This window comes from Scophthalmus maximus, chromosome 14 (genome assembly GCF_022379125.1).
Source record: "Scophthalmus maximus strain ysfricsl-2021 chromosome 14, ASM2237912v1, whole genome shotgun sequence".
NCBI classification, from domain to species: Eukaryota; Metazoa; Chordata; class Actinopteri; order Pleuronectiformes; family Scophthalmidae; genus Scophthalmus; species Scophthalmus maximus.
This window is the reverse complement of record NC_061528.1, coordinates 10,879,738-10,902,693: the sequence shown is the minus strand read 5'-3', so window position 1 is coordinate 10,902,693 and position 22,956 is coordinate 10,879,738. Positions and strand designations below refer to the sequence as shown.

General features: G+C 43.2%; 2 protein-coding genes across 2 annotated transcripts in view; one reads left to right on the top strand and one right to left on the bottom strand.

Annotated features, from left to right (window-relative positions):
- The first annotated feature begins 227 nt into the window (after positions 1–227).
- rdh1 (retinol dehydrogenase 1) lies at positions 228–3,971 on the top strand. Its single transcript, XM_035603986.2, has 6 exons — positions 228–455; positions 1,148–1,183; positions 1,271–1,601; positions 2,223–2,481; positions 3,268–3,431; positions 3,521–3,971. The coding sequence occupies exons 1-6, from the start codon at positions 453–455 to the stop codon at positions 3,742–3,744; spliced, it is 1,017 nt and encodes a 338-aa protein (XP_035459879.1). The 5' UTR covers positions 228–452; the 3' UTR covers positions 3,745–3,971.
- The window catches only part of lrp2a (low density lipoprotein receptor-related protein 2a), a 44,655-nt gene continuing 25,498 nt past the window's right edge, over positions 3,800–22,956 (bottom strand). Inside the window, exons 43-78 of the mRNA XM_035603985.2 lie at positions 22,698–22,898; positions 21,938–22,180; positions 21,713–21,838; positions 21,041–21,160; positions 20,324–20,455; positions 19,518–19,719; positions 19,114–19,409; positions 18,032–18,698; positions 16,521–16,691; positions 16,198–16,421; positions 15,805–15,982; positions 15,191–15,387; positions 14,804–15,049; positions 14,452–14,580; positions 12,599–12,718; positions 11,696–11,812; positions 11,146–11,262; positions 10,827–10,964; positions 10,563–10,685; positions 10,320–10,448; positions 9,721–9,852; positions 9,493–9,624; positions 9,240–9,383; positions 8,959–9,124; positions 8,741–8,869; positions 8,416–8,639; positions 8,124–8,303; positions 7,720–7,839; positions 7,431–7,521; positions 7,201–7,268; positions 6,505–6,622; positions 6,274–6,394; positions 5,921–6,031; positions 5,528–5,644; positions 5,007–5,078; positions 3,800–4,912 (exon numbers count right to left, since the gene is read on the bottom strand). Coding sequence (XP_035459878.2) covers positions 4,742–4,912; positions 5,007–5,078; positions 5,528–5,644; positions 5,921–6,031; positions 6,274–6,394; positions 6,505–6,622; positions 7,201–7,268; positions 7,431–7,521; positions 7,720–7,839; positions 8,124–8,303; positions 8,416–8,639; positions 8,741–8,869; positions 8,959–9,124; positions 9,240–9,383; positions 9,493–9,624; positions 9,721–9,852; positions 10,320–10,448; positions 10,563–10,685; positions 10,827–10,964; positions 11,146–11,262; positions 11,696–11,812; positions 12,599–12,718; positions 14,452–14,580; positions 14,804–15,049; positions 15,191–15,387; positions 15,805–15,982; positions 16,198–16,421; positions 16,521–16,691; positions 18,032–18,698; positions 19,114–19,409; positions 19,518–19,719; positions 20,324–20,455; positions 21,041–21,160; positions 21,713–21,838; positions 21,938–22,180; positions 22,698–22,898 — 5,972 coding nt within the window. The 3' untranslated portion in view covers positions 3,800–4,741. The remainder of the gene's footprint in view (positions 4,913–5,006; positions 5,079–5,527; positions 5,645–5,920; positions 6,032–6,273; positions 6,395–6,504; positions 6,623–7,200; positions 7,269–7,430; positions 7,522–7,719; positions 7,840–8,123; positions 8,304–8,415; positions 8,640–8,740; positions 8,870–8,958; positions 9,125–9,239; positions 9,384–9,492; positions 9,625–9,720; positions 9,853–10,319; positions 10,449–10,562; positions 10,686–10,826; positions 10,965–11,145; positions 11,263–11,695; positions 11,813–12,598; positions 12,719–14,451; positions 14,581–14,803; positions 15,050–15,190; positions 15,388–15,804; positions 15,983–16,197; positions 16,422–16,520; positions 16,692–18,031; positions 18,699–19,113; positions 19,410–19,517; positions 19,720–20,323; positions 20,456–21,040; positions 21,161–21,712; positions 21,839–21,937; positions 22,181–22,697; positions 22,899–22,956) is intronic.

The window sequence follows — 22,956 nt, the reverse complement described above, 5'->3', positions numbered from 1 at the left end:
ATTTCATCTTGAATATATATATATGTATGTTTTTTTTTTCTTCTCCACAACCATCTGGCAACCCCCAGAAGTGATCTGGCGACCCCTGAGAGGGACAGGACCCCCAGGTTGAGAATCACCGCTCTAAAACACGTGTCTGCCCACAGGACTTTGGCTCCTCTGCTTCTGTGTAAACCTGCTCGTTTGATTGTAAACCATTTGAGATAGAGGGGAATGCAGTTATCAAATCCTGGGGTCATGAAATCTGGAGTAGTCTATTACACAATCCTGTGCTGGTGAAACAGTTACATCCAGTGTGGACCTTGACTTTGCAGACGCATTAAAGTCAGTCCACAGAAACTTAAGGATAAGTTCATGCAGAGCGTCCAGTGTTGACTGAGAAAAGAACTTCACTCCATTCAGTGATCTCATTATCTGGATCAGGAGGACTGCCACAACTCAAGTCTGTAAGCATGGTATGAATGCATTATTTTTATTATCATCATTATTATTATATGTTAAAACTTTTTAATCAGTATCAACTTTGGCTTGATGCTCATCGGAAGCATCCAAATATCTGGCATATGAATATGAACTTGTTGTTTGTATTTATTCAACACAAAATAAGGAACAGAGGCCTTGTAAACAAATCCAACTGGTTATTGCACAAATTTAATGAAATCTAATGCCATCTGGTGGCCAAGTGGAAAATGAATGCATTAAAGGTTCAGTTCACCAAGTTTTGAGATTTCCACCGCTGAGACCCAGTGCAGTGGAAGTAAGTGTGGTTTGGTTTGTGTTGTAGACAGCAACATTTATTTAATTTCTTATCATCGCTTGTCAGTTTAATATAAAAGGATGAGTTACACATTGTTATTCCTCATTTCATGGATTAATATGAATAATATTAATGCATTTATCTGTCATTTCCTCTGATGGTCTGTGTTAACGCTGCAGTTCCCTGCTGCTCATTTACAAAACAGATCATGGTTAGTGAGGAGGGACTGTACAGCAGTGAACGCTATTGGTTAATAATGTTGATATACAGTTGATCATGTTGTAGCCAAAGAGAGGCACTTTGGGTATTTATATGTTAATCTTTGTTGTTTTTTGGTGTGTGTGAGCTTTAATGTTTTGAACTGAAGGAACTCGTCTTTTCTCCATTCAGGTGTCAGCTGTCAATTTAACAACGTATTTGTTCGAGGTCAGTTGATTTCTCTATACCATCTTTGCAGAAAAGAAGATTTACAAAAGGATTGTGGATTAAAAGAATGAATTTGTGTGTTTTTAGGTGATCCTGTCACATCTGGTCTTAACCTCTGCTGTACTTCTGGTCGCCCTCACTGCCATCAGCTGGTACATAAGAGATTCCCACAAGGTGGGTGGCTTCAGCCAGAAGCATGTGTTCATCACAGGCTGTGACAGCGGCTTCGGGAATCTGGTGGCCAGACAACTGGATGGAAAGGGTTTCCACGTCATAGCTGCGTGTCTCACAGAGAAAGGTGCAGCAGATTTGTCTGCGTTGGCGTCCCCCAGGCTGAAGACCCTCCTGCTGAATGTGACAGACAGCGAGAGCATCAGGAGGGCGGTGGAGTTTGTGAGCAGAGAGGTCGGAGAGCGAGGTGAGCCGGGTGGACAGCAGAGGTGCACACACACACACACACACACACACACACACACACACACACACACACACACACACACACACACACACACACACACACACACACACACACACACAGATAGGGTGCCAGTCCGAGTGAGGCACTGGGGGAGATAAGGCAACTTGGACCACCCCATCATCAACTCATCATTCTCCTGCTGATAGCATTTTAACTGCGAGAAACACTAAAGCTTCTTCAGACATAAATCTGCATTACGGATTCATAAAATTTCCCTCTGGTCTACATTTTAAAGAAGTAGATCTGAGTTCAAAGAGGGAGTGAGGCTTCACTTAATGTATTAAATATGAGAAACTAACACAGTAAAATCGCTGGTTATACATTCTCAAAGATTCCTGTGTCACACACACACACACACACAAACATAAAGGTGAGGTACTTTAAATGGTTGTAGCTCATGCCTGATGTTGTATATTGATGAGTCAGAGCAATTTCTAACTGCCATGACATTTGTGATAGATTCTGAAGATAACAAAATGTAACATTCATTTGCTACCTATTTACAAAAGAGAAATAAAGATGAGAAAGTTGGTAACCGCTGTCACTGGTGACCTTCTGCAGGTCTGTGGGGGCTGGTGAACAATGCTGGCAGGTCCACACCCATCGGCCCAACGGAGTGGATGGATGTGAATGATTTCACCAAGGTCTTGGATGTGAACCTGATGGGAGTCATTGAGGTGACCCTCCAGACTCTGCCCCTGCTGAAGAAGGCCCAGGGCCGGGTGGTGAATGTGGCCAGTATTCTGGGCAGACTGTCTCTCACTGGTGGAGGATACTGCCTGTCCAAATATGGAGTGGAAGCCTTCTCTGACAGCCTCAGGTACAGAGGGACGCACAACCGATTTATTACACATCCTCCACTGCGGTTGTAGAAACAAAAGGAACCAGCAGTTCCTTTAGAGTAGGGTAAAGCAGAAGTGTTCCCAAGGTGAAATTTGGCTTATAGAGAGTTGTCAGTAATTATAAATATGGGAAAGTAGACAAGTGTACTTTTCAACAACTCATCAACACTCTCAGCAGACAAGCCATTTATATACTTAATATACAGTTAGGTAGGTGGTCTGCAGAACAAATGTTAATCATTTTTCTGACTTTTCTGTTTATCTTAAATATATATATATATATATATATATATATATATATATATATATATATATATATATATATATATATATATATATATATATATATATATATATATATATATATATATATATATATATATATATATATTTTTAGACACAAACAGTTACTGCAATGAAACATTTTGAGGAAGTCCAGAGGATAAATAAGTATTTTGAGCCAAAAACTCAAATCTTAATTGTGCAATTTTTTGAAATTATCAAATGTTCTATGTAAAATCTTTATCGGGAGAAGAAGCCGTCTACTGCAGCTGTCAAATGATTGCATTGGAGAACAATGAGTAAAATGATGAATCATGAAGTAACACAAAATTTAAATACTCAATTAAAGTATGTGCCAAGTTTACTGAAGTAAACTACCAGACGTAAACCTACTTTTAAAGGAAAAATGTTGACAGAAGTTTGAAAGAAAAAGTGTTCTTGTTCCAGTTACAGAAGCATTGTTGTCTGCTTCTCCTGCCCAGGAGGAACATGGTGCACTTCGGCATCAAAGTGAGTATCATCGAGCCTGGTTTCTTCAAGACGGCTGTTACCCAGCGGGATCTTATTGAAGCCGACCTGAGGAGGCTGTGGGCTCGCCTCCCACAAGAAGTTAAAGCCTCATATGGACACACATACATTGACAACTGTAAGTGGAAGTCAGGTTAATATCAATCAGCAAGTGTCTAATAATCAATATTCTAAATAATCCCTCTCACTTTATTTTTCCACCATCAGATGTGAAGGCTCAGAACTTCTCTCTTGGCATACTGTGCAGTCCAGACCTCTCCAAGGTGACCTGGTGTATGGAGCACGCGCTGACGGCCTGTTTCCCTCGCACACGTTACAGTGCAGGCTGGGACGCCAAGCTGTTTTGGATTCCTCTTTCCTATCTCCCTTCATTCTTTCAAGACTTTGTCACCAACTTGCTTCTTCCTTCACCTAAAGATGAACGCATGTAGGAAAATGAGAAAATAAACATTATGACAATGACCAGGGGAAAAAAACTGTCCGGGCTCTGTTACAAAATAGGAATTTTATTCATTCATGTCTCAGCAGCAGTATGGAAACCACATGGGCACGTTTCTCCATGATCACAGATAGTTTTTATTCGTCCTCATTAAGATATAAAATAGATCATTCTGTAAAGAATTTATTCACCACATTAATAAAATGACTCTCTACAGCCGCATGCTCAGGTCGTGTGTCACTCTTCAAGATAATCAACTACATAAATTAATTTCCATGCAACAGACAAGGGCGTGTTCAAGTATTGTCCCAAACAATTTTGGCCATTATTCCAATATCATTACTTCAAAAAAACAAAAAAACAGATCATGTCGATTCAAAGTCATGAAGTCAGGAAATGTAGGTCGAGATTAGGTATGTTAAATATGAAGTATTTTAGCTCGTGTGTCTTTTTATACTAGAGCACGAGTTAAAATCAACATATGGGTTTGCTTTAATTTCCAGCCCTGAAATGAGGTATATAAACATGAAAGATGAAATAAATACATCTTCAGTTTTGTTCAGTGGCAAAAATGTCATCAACAAATTTCTCAAAAAATCTTTGATCAAGAAAGTACTGTACATTCAGAATGCTGCTAAACCTTTATACGTGTTATTGTGTTTATAACGGGCTATTTGTGGGATCTATTTCAAAGATATTTTCTAACAAAATCTTACTGTTCAAATTTACAAATATACAACATATTTATTAACATTTCTATCAGCAGCGTCAGTGCAAAAGATATTGTACATCAGAGTGAAGAAAAGGACATTAACACAAGAATTGGCATAAGGAATGTCAGAAGGCATAGTCGCAAGACTTTTTTTTTTTTCTTCATTGTGTAGAAATGTATTTCTCTTTTCTAAAACAATTAGACACAGGCTGCATAAAAAAATAAATTCTGTGCAAAGTGTGTTTCTTCTTTTCTATTCCCGCCTGTGAGAGAGGGGTTATACGTCGCTGTCCTCTTTAACGAGGTTGGCCGTGTCTTTGAAACTGTCCTCGGTTGGCGAAAAGGTGCTGGGACGATCCCTCTTCGGAGGTTTGGCGGGGGGGGCGAATGGAGAGGGCTCAGGCGCAGGAAAGTCCCCACTGCTGTCTACGGGCTTCTCATCCTTCATCTGCAAAGCAATGCAGACGGTAAACATGAATCTTTTAAAAAGCCTCAAATTTTTTGTTTTGAAACTGAAAAATATTAATTGTGTCCAAATTCACCTCTGAGTACGAGGGGTTTTCAAATGTGGTGCTTGGCTTTAATTTTCGTTTGAATAAGCTCCACTTTGACTCCTGCAAACAATCACAAACAACGAGTTGACATCACACTTGAATAATATAATTAATATAAGTTGCTTTCAGAAATTCACTTGAAGTCCAGACTTTTCCCGCCAGCGCCCTTGTAAAATTTATGGAAAATGTCCCGAGTCAGCCCATGTGCTTGGAAAATCTCTAGGAAAATTCCCAGCAAGCGAGTGGATGTGTTGATGACTGTAAACTAAACAACTGCTTTCAGCAGTGAAATGGTCGTCGTGTGCTGCCTCCCTCAATGCTCCGACCAGAGGCCACAGAATGTTCTGGATATTTTCCTGTTAGTGTGAAAGCATCTGACTTGGACCAACTCCTGTTGTGTTCGTCATATTTGAAAGGCAAACTCTGGAAAATGTCCGGACCCAATTTTTCCAGACATGTCTGAAAACAGCTGTATAGTTGAGTGGGCAGACGGTTCACAAGAGACTCACCTGAAGAGGTTTGGTGCTGAGAGTAGTTGTGTTCACAACGCCCACACTCTGATCTCCGTGATACGCCGGGTTCACAAAGTTGTTCTGCAGCTGTTCACCGCTCACATTAACAGTCACCTGGTTAAAAATACAAGGCTGTTATACCACTTATAACCATCTACTGCCATGACAACTGAGCTAACTGGCTTAAGATAATTAATATTAATTTGTCTTGGTAGGTGCTGGTTAACGATTACTAAAAAAAAACTGCAATGATCCCAATTCTTTTTTTCCCCAAAACATTATTTTGACCACAAATGATTTTGTCATGTCCATGTGTGCTGAAATTTCTTTTGTCGTTTTGTAACTTGCAAAACTAATAGTCCCATCACCTCCTGTACTACTACACAGTACCTGTGTGGCATGAATGACAGCAGGATCACCAGACACTGCGGGAGCGGTGGCGTATAATGGGTTCTCAAATGTGACTGGCTGCCTCCCAGCATCCATGGCAAAGTTATCATCCTATGGGAAATTAAATCGATAATCTTACTTATTGCTTAAATATCAAACCTTAAAAGTCACACTATTCATTTGATAATCTTTCTCAGTTGATGCTGAAAAAAGCAGTTCTCAAAGGAATGCTAGAACAAAAGTTGTCAATGTAAGCCACATAGAGCACTTGTTATTGCGTTTAAATGGCTGATAGTACATTTTAGTGACTTGGGAGATTATTAACTGCTAATGAGGATCCTCCCTGGACTCACCATCTGCATGGCCGTGTCAATGAATGACACTCCAATGTGTGATGGGCCGAGATCGACGTTATCACCCGACCGAAACGTCACCCCATTCCCAGTGTCACTGGACTTCACCAGGCTACTGAGGCTGGGCAAAAAAACAAAAACATAGCTCTACTGTGAGCTCCAGTACAGCTTTAGTTCATGAAAACATGCAGCGGATGGAAATGACAGAACCAAAAACCTGAGGGGAGATACCTGGGTAGTTTGGGCATGGAGGGGATGAAGGATCCTGTTCGTTTGTAGTTGAGGAAAACCCCGACAGCTAAAGCTCCGGTGATCAGGATGATGATGACGGCCAGTAAAACAGCCACAGCTATACGCAGACATAGTGGAAAATATTCAGATGTGTGGACATGAAACTGTCACAACAAAGTGCTTATCATAAATATTCCTAATAATATTTTGCTGACTAGTCCATTACTGCTCGTGACTTCTGGAAGACCTGTTGTTTTGCTCAAGTTGAACAGTGATCAACTGTCACAACAACTTGGTTATTTATTAAGCAAAAGTGTGATTTTTGTCCGGTCAACATCTTCATTAGTTGCTGATCGGGGCTGTTTTCTAATCTATTTTGTTGCCCTGTGCAGCCGCAAGAAGTGTGACTTCATCACCTTTGGCCTGGCTCTGCTTCAGTAAAGCCAAAATATGATGACTGTTACTGCGTAGCAGCTCCCACGGGACAGCCAGCGCTCGTGTCAAGGACTTGAGTTTAGTTTACACAAAAAGTGTAACTCATCACAATTTTCAGTTTGCCGTTCCCATACGAAGAGTGCAGCAGGGGAGGGACGTGTTCACAACAAAACAAAAACATGCAGAGTACTAAGAAGTTGGTGGTGATTCATAAACTGAAGTAAAAAAAGTTAATAAAAGGACAGAAGGGGAGCACATCACCTGTTCCTGCTGGAGCGCCCCTCGAGTTCCCCATCTCACAGAAGCTGCCAATATAACCGTACGGACACCTGAACAATACAGCCATGAGAAATCTTTAATACTGGGACAACTTGCATGGAAAAACAGCATATTAAAACATGTTTGTAAAAGATGGAATATATGCATTATGTCAGACATTAGGGGGTATGACTGATGGACAATCAACAAATGGCACCTGCGTACACACTCACTTGCACTTGGGCAGACCGCCTTCATCAGTGTAGCAGGTTCCACCATTCATGCATCTACATGCAAGGGGCATTGCAACAGGTGCCTCAATGGCTGCAAGAGCAAATGCCGGGTACACACAGGATATATAAAAACCAAAACATCACAACATCACAATTTCACAAAAACAACACGGGAGCGGCAGCCAGGCACAAGCAGAGAATTTACTGATGAATGTAAAATGATTACGCAACACAACGGCTAAGACAAGACTGTACATGCAGCCAGGCAGTCGTTGTTGTTGTTGTTTACCTGCATCACATTCGTTGGAGTCAAACTCCACCTGAGAGGAGCCCTGCGGGCAGGCGCAGGTGTACCCGCCTGGCCGGAGGAGGCAGAGGTGACTGCACACGTTCTTACAAGGGTTCGGCACTGAAGAGGACAGAACAGACGGAACAACACTGTGAGACAACGTGTTGAGACGTCGGCAAATCTTTATTACAGCTCACCTTCACACTCTGACTGTTAAGAGAATCAGTTTATGTAAACAGCTCTGCTCTGTGTTTTCCAGGATGTTTTTTAATCATCAGTTTTCAAAGTCTGCACTGAACTATCCAACAGAGCTGTTAGGATGTTAAGACGACGTACGCTGCTCCCTCTGCCTGTTACTTTTTTGAAATGTTGGTTTCTCTCTGTGAATTCATATAATTTCTGACCTGACCGGTTGTGTCGGTGCTCCTGGTAAATGCGGACTTGAGTCAGCCAGGGGTTGATGGTCAGGACTTTGACTTTACTTCCTTTCCCAAACTTGTTAGTCCTCCACACTTCCCCTTTCTCCTTTGTCGTCCAGTACACGTGACCTTCAAAGACATCCAGACTGTAGGGATGTCCGATGTCTGAGACAGAGAAAACACAACTCTTTTTAACGCACATCACTCTCAGTCTTCACTGGGATTTGAGTGAAAATACTGAAGATATCAGTGCCCACGCTGCCCTTGGTGCTCTCACCTCCGGATATGATGATCTTCCTGTCTGTGCCATCAGGCTTCATGGACTCGATAATGTTTTCTTTGGAGTCACACCAGTAGATCCTGTCTCCATTCAAATAATCCAGAGCCAGTCCAGTGGGCCAGCCGAGGTCCTCTTCCTTCACCAGGACTTGTCTGTTCTTACCGTCCATCCACGCTGATTCTATTCTGGGCTTCCTGCCCCAGTCTGTCCAGTACATCATTCTGCCAAACAGAAATAGACATAAAGCCTCTTTATGCTGCACAAAGGATTTCAGAATGCAAGTGATATTCTTTAAAACACTAAAAGCTCAACAGCCTCCTACCCGAGTGATGGATTAACAACAATAGCAGCAGGCTGGTCGAGGTCAGTGTGGATCAACCACTTCCTGTACCGCCCATCCAGCTTTGCCACTTCGATTCGATTGGTCCCTGAATCTGTCCAGTAAATGTGTCTGTAAAAGGTGATGAGAACCCATTGAGAAGCTGAATGCAACTTACAGCGGCCTCAACAAAAGTGGAGAACTCAATCCCGGTGAATTACCCGCCAACCCAGTCCACAGCAAGGCCGTCAGGGTTAGCAATGTATCTCAGGTTCAGATCCACTTCTCTCACTGGGTTGTTACCGCGATCGTTGAATGTGGTCATATAGGCCCGTTTGATAGAGCCAAACTGAGATCCTCGACCCAGAACTGTCCAGTACACAACACCTGCAGCACATCAGGGGATACGGTTATCAGATAAAAACATACAGATATCACTGTTCTTATAGTTTCAACTGTGACCACACAACATTAAAAGTGGTTTTAGCAGTAGTAGTCTTACTGAGGCTCTGTCCCTCTGGATCCCACAGGTAGTCCAAGGCTTGGATGTGCTCAGCATTGTCCACATAGTCTGAATACTCCTCGGACGACAGGTTGAAACGACGGATACGCACGTTGTCTGGCAAGAGCAGCACTGGTGGGTTTCCTGTACAGGAATTCCGGTGTGGTAGAAGTTGTTATCAATTTCAATGTCAGGGTTTGGCTTTTATGAGAAATAAAGACTGTTCTTCTTTGTGTAAAGACCAAGCTCTTACCCTGGGCAGCACATTCTGACCCATGCGGCTCCCCGAACGACTGAAAGCCTTCAGCACAAAAGCACTCATAGCTGCCCTTAGTGTTCTTGCACTCCTGAGGACACGTCCCATACACTTCACACTCATTCACATCTATTCCCAAAAGCAAAAGAAAAGAATAAAAGAATAAACATTAGGTGAATGCAGAAAATTAACTGCACTGTATCAGTGCGTACGTGTGTCGTTTACCTTCACAGGTGTGTTTCTCTGTCGTTCTGGGCTTGAAGCCAGGCCTGCAGGAGCAGAGGACGCCTCCTTCTGTCAGGTCGGTACAGTTGTGTTCACAGATGTTGTCACTGCACATGTGCCCACTGCCATGGTCTGACAACAGCAAATAAGACACACTTCAATTAGGGAATCGTTTAGTCCTTAAAGTATGTTCAACTTTTATCCTGCAGTTACATTTTTTCAGCCAGTCTTGTAGAGTCGAGTTGAATTTGCAGTAAAAAAATAGCCAAGATTGTTCAATGCACTGCGATCATGTGGGTACTGAATGAATCTAACTAAATTTGGCTGAATAAATAGTAACTTCTTTCCAGAAATAAATACATAATTTAAAATAATGCTCAACCTCAAAATAAAATGTAGTACAGTAAACCAGCACCAAAACAGTAAAGCGGTATCTTGTCTTAATAATTCTACAGATTTCCACCTCAAACTGTACTTTTATTGACCAGGTTTTATTTAACAGAATCTTTAGTACAGTAAATTTAACAGATTTTGGATATATAAGAAAATATAATTTATTTTTGTAATTCAATTTTTGTGATTCAGTTACTATTACTTACGGCAGCCGAGCTCATCTGACTGGTCTCCACAGTCATCGTAATCATCACAGGCATACTGCAGAGGGATGCACTGTCCATTACTGCATTTGTACTCATCATCTGTACAGGGCCCATGTGTGGGGCTTTGGCCTAGACAGTGAGAAACAGATCAATTCAATAAAATCTGTAGATGAATTGAATCATATTAGGGTCACAATAGTCTGAGTAGATGAATGTATATATTACAAAAAGCATCACACGTACAGTTTTCCTGTTTCTCATCGGAGCCGTCACCACAGTCATCGACAGAGTTACACAGCTCGTGGCTGTAGATGCAGCGATTGTTTTCACAGCGGAAACGGAACGGAGTCTCGCACTGGATGTCCACTGCGGATGAACAGAAACAGCAGGTCTCAAGAAAACCTTACAGCAACACAATAACTCATAACTAGTGAGTTCATATGATGTTTTATGTGATTCTGGGTTTAACAAGCTTAGTTGCACTTGTGAGCGTTTGTGTTGACTTACAGCAGAGATGCAGCTCCTCATCTGAACTGTCTCCACAGTCATTGTCTCCATCACATTTCCACTGGGGCTGGACACACACATGGTTCTTGCACTCAAACAGGAATGGGGGACAGTATGTGCCATTGGGAAAGCGGGTCGCTGAAAGTCAGAGCCATTCGGTCAATGTGACTTGTACACCTGAAAACCAACACGCTCCTCAAGTGAAATGAAACCAGCACTACCTAAGGATTATCAACAGTACATGTATGTATTCACGTATGTGACATTTTTTGTGGGATAAAGAGCACACAAAGAAAACCATGCGATGCGCGACACTCACGACATGATGTCTCATCCGTGTAGTCCAGACAGTCTGCGTTGCCGTCACACTTAAACCGCTCGGCGATACAGTGTCCGCTACCACACTGGAAGAAGCCTGGATGACAGGTCCGCAACTCTGCAACACAGCCAGACCAGCACACATCTAAACATTTCTTCAGATGAAGGAAACTGTACTCAGGCAAGAGGGAAGCACTAGATTTGTCTTTGTAATTACAATAAAGAAACATTTTGCAAATTGTACAAAAGAGTTGTGAAAGTCTCACGGCACCAAAAATTCTCGGAATTTAGCCTTTATTCATGCTTTGGAAATACTCTATTATTTCCTGTATGTCCTCTAGAATAACACTTCACTCGACCAGCACTATGTGAAGGAAATCCTTCAGCTGTGCTGGTGTGAAGAAACTATTCGAATAAATGACTCTTTGGTGGTCCCGTCTGTCTGTGCTATCCTTCAAAACTCGGAGGTTTTATTGGCTCTTTGTTCACTGCCGCACTCTGTTACTGACAAACAGCCAGGCCCCGAACCAAAACAAAGAACCTCCACTTACCACAGTCCCTTTCATCCGAGTTGTCCTCACAGTCGTTGTCATGGTCACAGACCCAACGGTCGGGAATGCAGCGCAGATTACCACAGCGAAACTCGCTCTCCGTGCACGTGCGTGGAGCTGAGGGAGAGAAACGCCAAAACAGACATTTTCAGCGTAGAATCGAGCAAATGTAGATATTCATTATGTTGTTGTTCAATGTGCATATTAGAAACATTAGTCAGATGGACACCTAAAGCCTGAAGTCTTTCTTCTTAGACTGACGAACCTTGTCATTATTTTTCTCAAACTTCTAAAAATAAATCAAGGATTTGCCGTATTATTTTCTTACGTGTTTTGACATTTCACACACCCACACTGACCCGAGCAGCATGTGCCGCCGTTACTCTGCAGTGAGCTCATGAGTTCACGAGAGATAAACTCGCTTGGTATCAAGAGCACGGCCACGAGGGGAGCGGCACCACCGTGATTTAACCTGACTCACGGTTTTTCGCCTTTGAGAAGCTGCATTATCCTCAGAAACTGGCATGTATTCAGACATGTTTAAATTCTCCGGGGCAAGGGGTGACAGACTCCCTCGCCCTCCTCCTGACACACTGAAGACAGCCTGTTTCTCAAGCAGCTGATAAGACTACCTCTCTCAGCACTCCGCTGTCGGCAGAAGTGTCGAGGCTCTTACAAAACCTTCCTGCTGTCTGAGGAAACGATAGCGCGGCCATTCTTTGTCATCAGCACTCCCTTTTCCATTTGGACACTTATGAAACTGAGCAGAAATCCTGTAATAAACCTGACTACAAGACACTTCGAACACAACAACGTGCACTGGTTTTCACGCTCCCTAAACACCGAACCCCTCACACACTGCTGAACGATGTCACTTCACCAGTGATGAAGAACAGCACTCACTGCAGCTGCGTTCATCAGAATTGTCCCCGCAGTCGTCGTCCCCATCACACGTCCATCTCAGCGGGATGCAGCGGTGGTTGTCACAGCGGAAGTCTCCATTCGGATCACAGGTCAGTTCGTCTGGGAAAAGGAGCAGGCACATGAGTGAAGATGCTCTTGTCCATTTCTTATTAGAACATTATTTCTAATGGCTAGTGTTTTATGTGTTTTTTTTCTTGAACAACACCTTAAAGTTCCCTGTACTGACTAAATGTGAATGGCCTTTACTTTCTTTTTGTGGAGGTACATGAGATGTGTTACTATAATCTTGACAACATTAATACTGTAGAAAAGTATGGCAAGACCTCAACACTGTTTTTACACACATTATCATGATCCTACAAGAAAATATAAATGCCAACTTTGACAAAATTGTTCTAATTAGACACTTAAAAATGTACATTGATATTTTGTTTAAGTAATGGGAGAAGGCAAAAGCCAAAATCTCTTTCAGTTTGTGAATTTTACATTTTTTTGTAATTTTTCATTCTTTCAATTTTTCATTAGAATCACAATGTTGAGTTGATGTTGTGATGTTTGAAAGCTTTTGTTGTTTGTGATGCTGTTGAACTGTAGTTTGAGGGTTTTTTCATATATTTATCCGACTGTCAGTGCTTATTAAATGGTAAAAAAAATAAAAAAAAATAAACAAATTTATATATATATATAGTATATATAATAAATAATGAATGTTCTTGGTGTAAAACAATTCAATAGCACCAAAATGACTGTAAGTAAAAGTTTTAAAACTGAACATTAGAATCTCGCTCTCTAGATATACATATGTATATACATACATGGTTTCCTTTAACTAGCAGTCTGAGATAAAAAAAAGGTGGGAAGCTCAAGCAGAATTTTTTTCTTCTTCAAATGTATGAATTAGATATGACTGGAAATGTTTGGACCTTCATGCAATGACGTAAATGTCAGTTTGAAATGAAAGGCATCTTTATTTTAATTAAACTGCAATAACCATAGAGGGAGGAGAGCAGCATGCCTGAGGCAGATGGGTGACCTCTCTCCATGCCAGTATGTGTCTGCGGAGGATAAGACTACAGGAGATGAGAAGCACAGAAGGGAGAGGAGTGGAGGAGAGCTGGTCTGAGCCGTCTCTACCACACAGTGCTGGGGGTCAGAGATAGCACAAAGTTAGCTAGTCCTGCCCTTCTTGCCCTCCACCTGGCCCATCTGCTGCATTCTTACAGGGAGATTAGCGCGGATCTCCCTCCTGCGCGGGCATGGCACTAATGGAGTGAGAGCCTCTGATAAGAGACGGGAGGGCCGCGGTGAGTGTGTTTGGATTGTAGCAAATTACAAAGAGGCTTGTGTGAACCCTGCCCCCACGCAAGGACAGAGCAACAGCACACACACACACACACACACACACACGCACGCACGCACGCACGCACGCACGCACACACACGTGCATGTATGTAGACCCATACCACCGGACAGCTCATAAATCTGTGGTGCTCTCAGGGAGTGGCAAACTGTGTGGGAGGATGAGTGGTGAGACCCACTCCATCAGCATCTCCCACTGCCTCACTGCGTTATGTTCCACAGGAGGCTGAGGAGTTGGCTAATTGCCCTTCACTCACTCCTTTAATATATACTCCTGTTACCCAGGTGCAACTCTTTTTTAAATCTCCTCCAGAATCACCTTACCATCGGTGCACACCAAATGGGACTTCATCAACCCAGAAAGCTTTAATAGTAGTTTTAATAGTAAGCCATTAAACTTTAAATCTTCAAATCACTTTCACGATTCAAGCAGGATCTCAGTTCTGTCTCAAGAAAGGTTGCACCAGACTCACCACAGTCCTGCTCGTCGCTGTTGTCTCTGCAGTCATTGTGGCCGTTGCAGACGGACCACAGGGGCACACAGCGGTAGTTGGTCTTGCAGTCAAACTCTGTGTCGTTGTCACATCGATACGCCGGTCCCACTGTGGTTAAAAAACAACAGGATACAGACGGATACACAGTTGATTAAGACAATCAAATTTATAACCTGAAAACCCATGCAGAGTCATACTTTCATAGTTTATTATCTAGCGTTGCAGCTTCATCTAGATTTAAGGTTTGACTCTAATTTGACAGTGATGCACATTAGACAAATATCGTGCTTGTAAAAACAAAGTAAGTGAAAAGAAACTGAATATTACTTACTGCACTCCTCTAATGGTTCATCAGAGTTATCACCACAGTCATCATCGACATCGCATTTCCAGCTCTGGGGGATACAGCGTCCGTTGCGGCACTTAAATTGTCCGGGGCGACAGGTCCTGGTGGAGCAGTGGGCAGGGTCCTCGTCAGACTGATCTCCGCAGTCATCCTCGCCGTCACACTGCCAGGACTCGGGGACGCACCGTTTATTTGCACATTGCCACTGGTGGGCTTCACACTGGTGTGTAGCTGCAGGGAAGACATATTCAAAAATGATGTCATAAGAAACACAGAAAGTAAAATGAAAACAGTAAAAGCAAACATGAACGAACACGTGATATTTCAAGCAAACAGCTATGAAAATGAGGCAGGTAAAAGAACACAACCCACCACAAAGGACGGGGTCTTCGTCTGAGCCATCGTGACAGTCCTGGTTGCTGTTGCAAAGGAAATGCGGACTAGTGCAGTTTCCATCGTTGCACTGAAACTGTCCGAGCCTGCAGTGGCGAGTCGGACAGGTGGAGGGCTCGTCTGAGCCGTCTCTGCAGTCCCTCTGCCCGTCACATTTCCACCAGATAGGAATACAACTATTGAAGCAGAGGTGTGGATAATGAATGACACAAATATGATTATATAAATATATGAAAACATTTGCCAAGATGATCTGAAGCCTCTGCTGTGTTCACATCTTTGCCACATTTGTGGGAAATCTGTTGGATGTTGTGGTACAAACAGCAGGTGGCGCACTTTCTCCAATGCAAAGAGAAAAAAAACACTTGATTAGCAAAGCAAGTTACCAGCCAATGCTCTTCTCAGTAAATGAAAAGAGGAAGTGTCAAAATGTTGTGACTGGAAGTATGAGACATATGTAGTTAAATTTGAGTGTTGATGCAAACAAAACCAATGCCAATGAAACACCAACTGCCAATATCCCAGAAAATAGTAACATTTCTTTGTTTTAGTTACTTATCAACATCACGAGGTGACGAGAAATCTTAACAAACCGTTCGTTGTTAGCACATCTGTACTGGGTGCTGGTGCACATGGGAAGGCATCGGGTCAGGCCTCCTATTTGGACAGTCAGGAAATGATCGGGGCACTCGCAGGTGTGTTCTCGCCCCCCATGACGGATCAGGCACAGGTGAGAGCAGCCTCCATTGTTCACCGCACAGGGATTGTTTACTGTCAGAGGGAGGAAGTCAGTCAGTCAAAAAATTCTCAGTTCAGCACAGCTGGGCACATACAGGCCAGGTATTGTTCAGTTGTTAGTAAATACCTGTACTTAAAGTGGAGATAACTTGAGGATATGTCGAGATAAAAGACTATAACTAACTTAGTCATAAAAGTCTTGTGACAAAAGGCTCTTGGATCAAGGATTATGTTTTTTTTTAACTCACTGATGGGCTGTCTGTAAGGATGGCAAACGTGGATGTCGAACGGCCTGTGTGTGGTGTTGACCAGCGCCTGACGACCAGAGCCGTCGTATTTGTTGCCTTTCTCCACCGTGCGAGTGTTCCAGTCGGTCCAGTAAACATTGTCCTCGAACACGGTCAGAGCGAATGGGTGAGGCAGGTCTCCGTCGTACACTGTGTGTCTGTGTTTACCATCCAAGTCTGAGAATCTGAGAAAAAGAAGAAGAAAAAAAAAAGGTGTAAGGGTCACAAGTCTCGCTGCAATGCAGGCCAAAAGAGTGAGACTACTTCCTGACAAACGCACTTACTCGATGTAATTGAGATGAGCATCAGACCAGTAGAGCTTGTCGTTAGTGTAGTCGATCGTGATGCCGTTGGGCCACTCGATCTTGGTGGTGATGATGGCTGCTTTGTTGAGTCCATCCATTCCAACACGGCCTATAAAGGCTTTGTCTCCCCAGTCGGTCCAGTACACATATCTAACAACAACAACAACCCAAGAAAATCCCTTTAGATCATGTCATATCCACATAATATATGTGAAGACTGTGAATGACAAAAATATTCCAAAAAAGAAAGTACAAATGTACAAAAGTAACTTCACAGGTTAATTCACATCTATCATTTCTTAATAATCTCCTAGGAAAACAACTATGTAATTGGTGAGTTATTATCGGTAAAATACTTAAATTCCCAGTAAATAAATTTTGGCTAATTGCTTGAGTGACCTCGAAAGTCTTTTAGTTTGTGCATAGCTGACTAGACAGCTAGACAAGTAAAAAATGTGGGGAAGGCAAGAAACAATTCCAACAAATATGAAGAATGCACTTTCTGCTTGGATTTGAATGAAACTTGTTTTTTCTTTTCTTTTTTTTCAAGGAAATACCTCAGGAAATCAATCACTGCTAGGAAACTTAAAAAGTCTGAAGTAAAATAAGAGACTCAGAACTTTTCTTCTGTTTCCTCCTATAATTATGACCAGATTACATAGTTCTTACCAGGAAACTTCCTCATTAAATTTCTTGATAATTACATCAAAAAATGTTATCAAGACTTTAAGATGAAGTGTCACCTATACACATTAACTATGTCAGAATAGAAAGATAAGGTCCAATTATGCAAGATGACTCTCCCAAATGAAGCTGCATATTATGTCTGTAATCTACTGCTCTTAATGTCTCACAATATATGCTGATATGCGTAAGTCCATGTCAAATCATCAAACTTTTGGGGCGTATCGTCATGGATATCAATGAAAATTTGGCATGATGACTTGATCGTACAAGAAAACCATGGTGTCTCGGGTTGCAATTAAGGGTGATTTGGGAAAACAAAGTTGGACTTTTTTTTGGGGGGGGGGGACTGTGATTTTGATTTCACAAATCTCCCTTGATAAAGATTACAAAGAAATGGTTCTCATATCATGTATCTAAAAGCAATATGAGTCATTGTAATAGTTGAATTTGCAAAATACCTTTTTTTTCCACTCTAATCTGTCAAATTTTCACCATAGTTAGCTTATAATGTCATCAACACCTACAGAAAATGTTGTCATTAGTTTTTGAGTTGGTGCTGAGATATCATTACTTTAAGTGGCATCTGTGGTGACAATTTCACTTTTATGTGTTTCTTATATTGCCTTATCATAATGCCAAATTTCATTGATATCCATGGGGATGTGGCCCTATAGTGTGATGATTGGACCCATATTAATATATCATTATATGAGAATATTGGCAACTACAGCAGCCCAGCTGATAACGCCAGCCCATGCCAATATATCATTCAGGCTGTACTATGAGATTTGATTCCTACTCACCCATATTTTGGATGCAACACAAGGGCTCTGGGGTTTTCAAAGCAGTAGGTGTTATTGTCATCGACACAGTGCTCGGCCAGTTTCTTCACAAATCGACCATCCAGCTCAGAAACTTTGAGACAATCCAGGAAGCTGTCCACCCAGTAGAGTTTCCTTGCTACCCAGTCGACTGCCAGGCCCTCCCCGTGTAGAACTCCATTGACCACCACCTCTCTGTTACTGCCGTTGAAGGACATCCTCTCTATCACTCTGCGGCTCACGTCAACCCAATACAGCCGCTTGTCGACGCGATCAAAGTCCAGGGCCACCACACTGGTTAGGTCCTGCAGGATCAGAGAGTAGGCCTGCCCGTCTGTCGACAGGTTCCTCAGGTAATAGCGGTTGCTGAAGATGAGGTAAGGTGAGATGTTGCTGTTCTGACGGCAGCTTCGGCCGTCGGGCTCGCGCAGGAATCCCGGGGCGCACTTACACACGTAGGAGCCGACGGTGTTCTCGCAGACCTGGCTGCAGACACTCGGCGTCTCCGCGCACTCGTTGACATCATCACACGTCTTGCTGTCAGACATGAGGCGGTAGCCCGGGCGACAGGCGCAGATGAAGCCGGTGGGTGTGTCGGTGCAATTGTGATCGCAGTGATGAATCGATGGGTCCGTGCATTCATTGATACCTGCAGTCAGATCGACAGAGTTATAACTGCAAAGACACAAATGTTTTCAGACCAATAGATTTATTAATTTCAAATCTGTTAAGGAATAAATAGCACATGTATCAGTGCTGCGGCTCATCGTTCACATATTAGTGGCTCATAGTATTCAAATTTTATTCTAATTCCAAATTTGTGCACTACAGGACATACAATCTCATCAGTCTCATTTGCAACACATTATCTGCAGCATTAATATTTTCAAGATGATATTGCACGAAAACTGGTTGTTGTTCAAATTGTGTTCCGTCTTTTTTCTCATTTCACTTCCAGCACTTCTTTGACATTTCCTCTAGAGGGAGCATGCACCAGCTGATCAAAACCCAACTGCAGACAAACACTCCAGCCACTAAGAAGGTAAAAGTGTACGTTCACTCACCGCATCCCTTCTCGTCGCTGTTGTCGGAGCAGTCATCGTTCCTGTCGCACACCTTGCTCAGGGGGACGCAGTGTCCATTCTCACATCTGAACTCTCCAGGGGGGCAGGTTGGTGCCGGTGTGCGGCACATGTGCTCCAGCTCATCAGACTCGTCACCACAGTCATTGTCCCCGTCACAGACGAAGTCGTGGGACACGCAGCGGCCGTTCTGGCAGGTGAACTGGTGCTGCTGGCAGGGCTGGTAGGTGCAGCCCTGCTCATCACTGCTGTCCCCGCAGTCGTTACGACGATCACACCTGATATTTAAAAGACAGGCCACACAGAAAATATGCTCAAGTTTCCAGATGGAAAGTTGACAGATTTCAATAATGATATTTGGTCATGTGTGAGTTTTTCTCTCGAACCTGTAGGAAGTCCGTATGCACAGGCCATTGCTACATGTGAACTCATTGATGCCACAGGACGATCGTGTGCAGTTTTGATGCTCGTCTAACGCATCGGCACAGTCTGCGTCCCCGTCGCACACCCAGTCACGTGGGATACATTTCCGCTGAGGTGGTTGGTTGTTCACACAGGTGAACTCTGTCCTTGAACACGTGCGATTGGCTGGGGGAAAAATTGAGGAAGGGAAGTTACAAGAAGTTAAATAAGGATAATGATGACCAAATGTCAACCTGCATTTTTGGAAAGCCAAACATTCCGAGCTGTATTCAATAACAGGCAGCCATGACCTCAAATTCTTTATCCATCTAGTGCGATTGATTCACATTGTCTGACGAGAGTCTCCTACAGGGGCTCAGGCAGTGCTGTAAACTTATGCTTCAGGCATCTTATTGTTAGCACACACACTGGTGAGACATAAGAGTCCTGATCCTCCCTGAGCCAGGAAGCCAGAGAAAGGAGACATGCACAAAGTAACGAGTGAGGCAGGAGAAATCAGGAATGTCAGCTCCTTGGACTGGATACCTTCTACAGGAGAATAAGATGCCGGGCACTGACTGCCAGTGTCTCTCCTATAACACTCCCCAGTGGTGTGTATCCTAATCCATCAGAGTCCTGAATAATGACAGGATGAAGGAAGCAGGAGGGGGCAAAGTGGAGAAGTGGTAGCAGATGAGAGGGTGGCCTATGAGGGGAGGAGGTGAAGAACTTGGAAGATGCAGAAAATGAGAAAGGGAAAGAGGGAGGCAGTAATGAAAAGGACACATACCACAATTATGCCTCTGATCTTCATCACTCATGTCACCACAGTCATTGTCCCCATCACATATCCAGGACGAGGCAATGCACCTGCCATCATCACAGCGGAACTGGTCTGTGGTGCAGGTTCTGACCAGTGTGGCTGCAGAGACAAATAAAATAACATTAAACTGAGCATAATGCAGCACAAGAAACACAGTGACTGTGACTGTATAATTAACTGCAACTGATTTATACCCAATGTAAATGTGTTAATCCTTTGTTGTAACTTTTTTTAATGACCAATTATCCCGGGTACTTCCCCCACTGCTTTTCAACTATTAAGGAAGGCACAATACACCACTGGCTTTCAAAATAGTCATGGCACCTCCACATTCCCATGCATGGTGAGCTATCTAAACAAAAGCCAAAGTGAGGCTCTGTAACCCCTGGTGGACAAAGGGAGGGGGAGGTGGTGTTTGTCAGAGGACACTGAGGGGCGTCACCACAGAGGAATGCCGCACACAATAGGAGGCCTGACTGACCACACCATCAACAAAGAAATACACCAGCGACTCGCAGTCTCCGCCACATCACTCACAGCACTCTCTCACACCAGCATGCAGATGAAGATTGGCGGACAGACACAAACACACAATAACCGAGCAGCTGATAATGGGGCGGGGGCAAGTGACACACAAAGCCGACAGGCTCGTTTTGGGGGTGAGAAGAGTTGCGCCACACTCACTGCAGGAGAGGGGCTCATCAGAGCCGTCGGCGCAGTCCGCCCCTCCATCACAATACCAGTGGGCGGGGATGCAGCGGCCGCTGGAGCAACGGAACTCACTCTGGGAACATGTGGATGTTGCTACGCAGAGGACGAAAAAGGCATGACATCACTCGGAGGACAAACACCGATCTGTTCTGGACTTTTTTTGTAGCCTATTTGGTCATAACCTGAAGTTGATTAAAACCCTTTTTAACCCCAATTCAGTTGGGTGAAAAACATTCTCTTACTTCTGGTCACAGACTAATGTGGGTTAAATCAACACTATGTTTTTCATTTTTACCCAAATGTTTCTCTGTTGAATCCTTTGTGTTCAGCGAGGGGTACTCTTCTGACCGCGACGGGCGGTATGATCAATAATATCTGTGATCTCGAGTGCATTACTGTACGTTATCTTATTTGCGTGTCCAAAACCTCTCTATAAAATCAGAACACAGCATGTAGCCTTCAAACTTTTCCACAATTTAACATGAAATTACATATTACACCTCTGCTTTTTCTGGTATGAATTGACCAAAATGTCTGCCATGAAAAAGGTCTATAGCTATTAGACTATAAAGATTAAAAAGATAACGAAAAATATAATAAAAAACATTATATTATTCTTTTCCTATGAGCCAGAGCTGAACTCACCACAGTGTGTAGGGCTCTCGTCACTCATATCGCCACAGTCGTTGTCACCATCACACAGGTATGAACGTGGGATGCAAATGTTGGTAGACTGACATTTGGTGTGTTCTGGCTGGCAGGTTCTCTCCGCTATCATACATTAAAACAGATTTACTAAAAGCAATAACGTCTTCAATTTGACGAAGATGCGTCTTTATTCAGTATACGTGACAAACTTGGGATACTCACGGCAGTTCTGTTCATCAGAGGTGCCATTGTCATAGCAGTTGTTGATGCCGTTGCAAACATAGTCCTTCGCAATACAGCGGCCATTGTTGCAGGTGAACTCCGTGTCGGGGTCACACGGTCGGAACAGACAGCCCGCCTCGTCGCTGTTGTCACCGCAGTCGTCATAGTGGTCGCAGCGGTAGTGGTAGGGCACACATCGCCCATTGCCACAGGTAAACACGGTGGGCTCGCAGGTGTGGAAGGCTGCCAATCAGAATCAAGGACAGGTCAGAGCTCGATCATCAAGAGAGCGAGGTCAGGGGAAAGGAGGGTGATGTACACGTGCAGCAGAACACTCGTTTTACCTGACAACGCAATAAAGGATGACAGCACCTGTGGGACTGCATGCAAAGATATAAGCACATTGATCTGTGTGTTAGTGTTGATTTGGGTAGAGGGAGCATGTTAATGGAAATTGAATAATCAAAGTGCCAGCATACACACCAACATAGTCAAAGTCAGGTTTAGGTCCTGAGACGAGAAATTTGTTAAAACGAAAAGGAAAAAAAAGAACTTGTTAGTATTAGTGAAGGTGAAAGAAATAGATTTGAATGAATGGAAAAGAGAGTAAAGTTCGGATTCACTCATTCAGCTGACTACTATAAGAACTACTACTAAAAATCAACAATGAGATTTTAGATTCAATTCAATTGAAAAAAAGTGAGAAATATATGTACGCAACACAGTTACTTCAACCGCCTTGTAAGTCAGAACACCCTACCACAGACTCTCTCCAACTCGTCGCTGCCGTCTCCGCAGTCGTTGTCGTTGTCACATTTCCACTGGGCACGAATACAGCGGCCATTCATGCAGGTAAACTGGCCCGGCTGGCACCGAGTCCCGTTGTCAGGGATACAGTGCTTGTTGTCAGCCAAGTACCAGCGACCCTCTGATGGACACTGACACTCAGCTCCGTTGGGTCCTAAATAGAAGGGAAAAATTAGGATTATCAATTATTGCAATAAAAGGATACCATGTTG